At 37.9% G+C, this 6145-nt stretch overlaps 1 protein-coding gene and 1 pseudogene across 2 annotated transcripts; both read left to right on the forward strand.

The window, feature by feature from the left end:
* Window positions 1–854: 854 nt before the first annotated feature.
* Window positions 855–2597, forward strand: LOC132619707 (F-box protein At3g07870-like). Of its 2 annotated transcripts, none has more exons than XR_009574732.1 (2): window positions 855–1240; window positions 1619–2597. XR_009574732.1 is itself a non-coding variant. In XM_060334532.1 (2 exons), exons 1-2 carry the CDS (start codon window positions 1100–1102, stop codon window positions 2219–2221), a joined length of 711 nt encoding a protein of 236 aa, XP_060190515.1. In that variant the 5' UTR covers window positions 855–1099; the 3' UTR covers window positions 2222–2574. The 2 variants fall into 2 exon arrangements, 1 of the variants encoding a protein (XP_060190515.1); XM_060334532.1 differs by having other exon boundaries at window positions 855–1207; window positions 1619–2574.
* A 560-nt stretch (window positions 2598–3157) lies between these two features.
* LOC132619369 (ABC transporter G family member 10-like) lies at window positions 3158–4186 on the forward strand (annotated as a pseudogene).
* The last annotated feature ends 1959 nt before the right edge of the window (window positions 4187–6145 follow it).

Below are 6145 nucleotides of genomic sequence, written 5' to 3' on the forward strand. Positions count from 1 at the left end.
CAAGAACTCCATATACCATGCGAGAACAAAACACATCGATGTCAGATATCATTGGATTCGTGAGCAATTGGAAAGCGAATTGTTCCAAGTCAAGAAGATTCACACGAATGAAAATCCTGCAGATATGCTGACCAAGGCGGTACCGAGAGACAAGTTTGAATCGTGCAAAGAACTTGTCGGCATGCACTCAAATTAGAAGCCAGTGTACCCTCCTTCAGGTGAATGGGACTGGAGGGGGAGATTTGTGGGGTCCAGTCCCCTATCCCATATTTTAAGAAAGGAAGATTTTTCTTCCTTTGACAAATTATACATTGACAACAATTGTGGACTTGGCTAACAAGCCAATTTCTTTGTTCACATTTTCATGATGTAAGCGCTTACCTCATCATAATCGTGATGTAAGCGCTTACCTCACCATAGGAAATTCATTCCTATAAATAGGCAGCTTATGGTTCATTTGTAACACACCAAAATCTCAGACAATACATCTGAGTGAGAGCAAAGTGAGGTATTCCATAGACTGTAAGAAAATAGTCTGTGAAGAAAAATAGAGTGTGAGTGATATTGTAGTGAGGTGGGAAAAATCAAAAGAGTGTTTTTCTTTTTGAGTGTGTAGTGGTCTTTGGAGTATTTATACTCGTGACTACACAGTGTAAAATTCCTTACTATAGTGATATCAACTGCTCCTCTTGGCCGTGGTTTTTCCCTTATTCAGAAGGGTTTCCACGTAAAATCTTGGTGTCATTATTGTTGCATTTTATTCTTGCTCATTTAACCATAACTTAGTGTTCCGCGTTTATCACTAATACCGTGAATATTATTTTTGCGGGTCTATTTTATTCCCAACACGACATTGGGACAGAAAAGTTGAAGCCTTTGCCAGCTCCACCTAGTTTAGAAACTCATCGTTTTACTTGAGACTCGCGAAATTGGGGGAGTTTTTGTGTCTGTTTGATAGTTGCAAGTACGACCATCTTGATATATGGGGGATGAAGGAGTATGGAATTTCTGAATCTTGGGTTTAAAGATCGCATTTCGATGAGCAGTATTCGTCCTGGTATCATTCACCAGATATGTATACCAACCATAATTTGGAAAGATGGAGAAATCTTGTTTCAAAATGGCTTTGGCACAGGAGAGTTCATTTCTTACAACCCAAAAGAGAAGTTCTTTAGGAAGGTCTATGTTTACTGTGATAATGCTGCAGGTAGCAACTGGCACACCCGTTCTTTCCTTTTAAGTTACGATCTCTATCCTTCTTTTCAGTTTCGTTCCGCTACTCATTGACACATGCATTTATTGTCTTCCTTCACTCACTTTTATGTGACTTCTCTGCTGATGATTTTCCGATTCGTTTATTGCTGAAGAATCAAAGGGCACCAAACGTACGCTCATCATTTTCTTTTGTTTTTTGGTCCTTTAATTCTAGCAATCTCTGGTGGTATAATACTACTACACTAAATAGCAGTGTATTGCCAAAACATTCTTTTCCTTTAAACTTTTATGTGTCTCTCTGCATAGACAAACTATACCATTTCTTACATTTTTATAAGATAGTGTACTCCTAATTGAACATATTTCATAAACATATCCTAACATACTAAATGGTTATTTTCAGGTTTACACTCTTGGAGTTGATCAGAAATGGAGAATTCTAGGTGAAGTTCCGTTTTCTCGACGGGGAACATTTGGCAATGTCACTGTTAATGGTGCTCTTCATTGGATTAATGATGTAGATCCTTATGCTATGCCCACCATTTACTTATTCGGTATTGGGACAGAAAAAGTGAAGCCTTTGCCAGCTCCACCAGGTTTAGAAACTCCATCCATCTGCCGGAGACTCGCGAAGTTGGGGGATTTTTTGTGTCTTTCTGATGATCACGAAAGCGAACATCTTGATATATGGTCGATGAAGGAGTATGGAGTTTCCGAATCTTGGGTCAAAGATCGCATTTCGATGAGCAGTATTCATCCTGATATCACTTATCAGAGATGGACGCCAATGATAATTTGGAAAGATGGAGAAATCTTGTTGCATAATGGCTATGACACAGGAGCTCTCATCTCTTACAACCCAAAAGAGAAGTGTTTTAGGAAGATCGATGTTTACGGTGGTGAACCTGCAGCTAGTACATGCATTCCCAGCTTTTACTCACTCAAGGCTGTTGTGGGGAACAACTTTGAGATCTCAAATGTCTATCCAAAGATAGAGATAGTTTAGTATTTACTTTCCGTAATTTCTTCCAAGTTATTATGTTTTGCATCTACGTTTCTTGTATAATTTACTTTAAAGCCTGATGAATTCATACTGTTTTCTGGATGATATCTACTTGTATGAATCAAATGAAGGAACAGAATATTGACTTGTTAGGTGATCACAGTTACTTTGAACAAGTGCATATTGATGTACTTTGCAAGCTTTGTTTTGATGTGAGGGAAACATTCAGGTTAGATAACGGGGTTGCATCAATTGTAAGTGAAGTTTCTCTTAAGTCCTGATCGTTTAGCTGGTTCTTTTTACTTCTGATGATTATCTCTTGAGCAACTGGCTAGTTGTCAAACCATCCATTTTCTTACAACCTAGTAATCTTCCAATGAACAATTATATTTTGGCTATGTATATTTATTCTTGACTGCTTCTTTCGATTCAAATTTCAATTTTCATTACTTCTCCTCACTTCCTTTACTTTTATCTGACTGCTTGTTTTCATGATCATAGCTTAACTCCATTTGATTGTGTTCAAGTAATATTTGAAGGTGCAACACATTTTGCATGTACATGAGCTATGAGCCAGAGAGAACATTGATTAAGGGATACACCCTTTATGATGAGAATGCTTCAATTCATTACACCATTCTGATTACTGCACATTAGCTTCTATATAACAAGGATTAAGGTAAATCCCCTTGTGAAAATGTCTTTCTCCAATCACGAAATCGAAGAATAGATACATCTTTTCATGCCTGAGTCATAGGTCGTGAGATGTAGGAAACTCATGCAACATCATCTACCTTCTTCACTTTCCAACTTCAGGGCTATTTTTCTCTCTTTCCACTGACTAGCCTAATAGGAAACCCTGCAAATTTCAGCAAAATATATGTCTATGTGACACAAAATGAAGTTCTTTTCCTACTTCACACTACTGAAGAAACTTTGATGTATAATACACGATTCAGGCTTCGTAGAGGTGATGATATAGCCAAAGATAAGAGTATCAAAGCTTTTGAATGAGCTTGGTTTGGACCATGTTGCTTGTACAAAAGTTGGGAGTGAATTAAACAGGTCAATTTCGGGTGGTGAGAAGCGTAGAGTGGCAATTAGTGTTGAATTAGTCCATGATGCTGTTGTTCTACTCGAAAAAACAACTTTAGGGCTTGATTCTGCTTTAGCTTTCCATTTAATGTATCTGCTAAAACCATGGCTAAAAATCAAGGTAAGACAATCATCCTAACACAGGATCTCTAGCAATTTTCTTAGTTTCAGGACCAAACAACTTTTCTTGGCCAAGGTAATGTAAGCACCACTTGTGGGGCTTATTTTGAGATCAATATTCTTAAATGCTTATAACAACCAAAAGAATATGGAGCGGCAATCTTAGGTTGTATTCTTTGTTTTCAGTCTCATATTCTTGCTGTCATCCAACATGGAAGCTCTACCGATTTTGTTAGAAGAGAGGAGAAATCTAATGAGGAAGACATCTATGGGAGCCTAAAGAATTTATACCTATAACAATATAGCAAAGCGGGAGCTTAGTGCATGAGGCTGTTTTTTTTTTTTTTAAAGCAATATAGCAAACACTGGTGTTTCCTTTTCCCCTTCTGATAGTGGCTCTTCTCTATGCTATACCAGTTTATTGGCTAGTCTGATTGAGATACGAATCCGGTGCATTTGTGTACTATACTCTGGTCTCATGGAGTATTTTCGCGATGGGGAATTTATTAGTGGGAGCCTGTTCCGCACTAGTACTAAACTTCCTCCTTGGAATGTCATTTATTGGTTGCCTAATAGGTGCATTTTTCCTGTTCTCTGGATACTTTATACTGAAGGAATCAATTCACATGTTGTGGCTATTTGTGCACTATCTGAGTCTTTCTAAATATCCATTTAAATGCTTCTTGATTCAAACTGAAGTGCATACAGAAAGTGGATGGAGTGTGCCTATTGTATGGTGAAAAGATTAACTAACAAAATTCCATTCATATACTAATTGAATGACTATCTTGAATGTTTCTGGTGAAAAGAATGACTGACAAAATTCCAAAAGGACATAAATAATGCAGTTACAAGGTAAAGATACACTTGATGACTGACTTGTCAACTATGTAGTTGTGTTGCTCGGACTCTCCAAAAATGTTGCCGTACACATATCGGATCCTTAAAAAAACGCATTACTTTTGGAGGATACAACACACACCGGTCAGTAGTTTTGAAGTGTCATCAACGAGTAGTATTATCCAAGGAAAGTAATATTCTTTTACAGAGAAGATTAACACTATTTGCTATGTTGTGGAAGAGGACAACTTCAGTGCTTGATATTTTATTGCAGTAAAAGGACTTCACATTGTCCTCCTCAAGAGGGGCAAACAAGTAGTGTGCAGATAACTTGAAAGAAGATTGTTTCTTCTTATTTTACATGTTTTTATTTGTCTTCTACACACTTATGCGAGAAGATGGTTTCCCTTTTTCTTTTATTGCTAGCTATTTTCTGATGAGTTATACCTTTTGATCTTTTGATCATTTTCTTGACATACAAAGAAGTCTGGGGAAAGATGGCAACCGGGCTCCTCTTCTCTGGAAGTTTAATGTTTATTTGATTGACTTAACGATCTTTCTTAATATTTCACTAAGTCGTGCCACAAGGTTTGTTGGTAATGATTTTCTTCCCACCCGAAAATCGTAATTAGCCGAGAGAAAGACATTCATTTATTCCCCAAGCACGTTGAATAGAGATATTTCCGAACGAATTAGCTCCTTGGTAATGACTTAATATACAGATAACAAGTTTTTCAAGTTCTCCTCTATTTCATCTTCCCTATTGGATTTAAGTTCATCTCTAAGGTCCCAAGAATGCCCAACTAACCGTACTCTATCGGACGCCAATTCAGGTTATATTAATAGCACTAATTTTGATTCTCAAATCAGGCTGGGCCGAGCCTTTAGGTTTTTTAAGTGTTGGTTTCCTCCGGGACAAAGCTAATACGAAAAGTATAAGTTCAACAGGATCAAGTAACTTTAGCTTAAACTTTGTATATTTATTCACTTAAGACGTACATATAATAAATTTCAAAACCCAAAACCTTCAAATTCTGGATCCGCAGGGAAGAACCATACGGCAACGTCGGGTCTTCCACTGACTTACATACCCCCCACGATAATTAATGGAAAACCTATGGTGGTGTTGGAAGTAGCAGAGCTTGAAAAGAAAACTAAGGAATGGCAAAATGCACTGGTGGTGTATGTGGTGGGGGGAAACCCATCTTATTCCTACATGGAAAATTATATTGCTAGATTTTGGAACTCTGTTGCAGACCCGATTTTATACCGTCATGACGATAGCTTCTTTATTGTTAAATTCCAAAACAAAGATGATAGGGATGAGATTCTATATGCTGGACCATACTCTATCAACAACAGACCCCTTATTCTGAAAGTTTGGACCTCGGACTTTGATTTCAAGCAGGACTTTCCCCACACGATGCCAATTTGGGTACGATTTCCCTATCTCCCCCTGAACTGCTGGGAACCAGGTACATTGAGCAAATTTGCAAGTCGTCTAGGAAACCCCGTGTATGCAGATGAATGCACGGCATGACAAAATAAGGTTACCTATGCTAGAGTCTTAATTGATATGAATATCACACAAGACCTGCCCAGTGAAATTGAAGTAGTAGATCCAAATGGTAGAGTTTTTAAGCAAGATGTGGAATATGATTGGAAGCCCATATTTTGTAAACCGTGCCTTCGACATGGGCACGAATGCAAACCCGAGGAGGGAAAGCCACAACATGGACATAGACAAGGCTTCAGAGGAAGGCCAAGGGATACTGAAAAACAATGGGATACCAAACCGGTTCAAACTGATACAACAATCAAAGTAATAGAACATGCCAAGAAGTTAGCTACAGTTGCTAGTACAAATACTAA

Source organism: Lycium barbarum, chromosome 11 (assembly GCF_019175385.1).
Source record: "Lycium barbarum isolate Lr01 chromosome 11, ASM1917538v2, whole genome shotgun sequence".
NCBI classification, from domain to species: domain Eukaryota; kingdom Viridiplantae; phylum Streptophyta; class Magnoliopsida; order Solanales; family Solanaceae; genus Lycium; species Lycium barbarum.

Coding starts and splice junctions, on each gene's coding strand:
- LOC132619707 (XM_060334532.1), top strand. CDS start 1,100: ATGGAGAAATCTTGTTTCAAAATGGCTTTGGCACAGGAGAGTTCATTT. Junction 1,208..1,618: donor TTACTGTGATAATGCTGCAG/GTAGCAACTGGC, acceptor GGTTATTTTCAG/GTTTACACTCTTGGAGTTGA.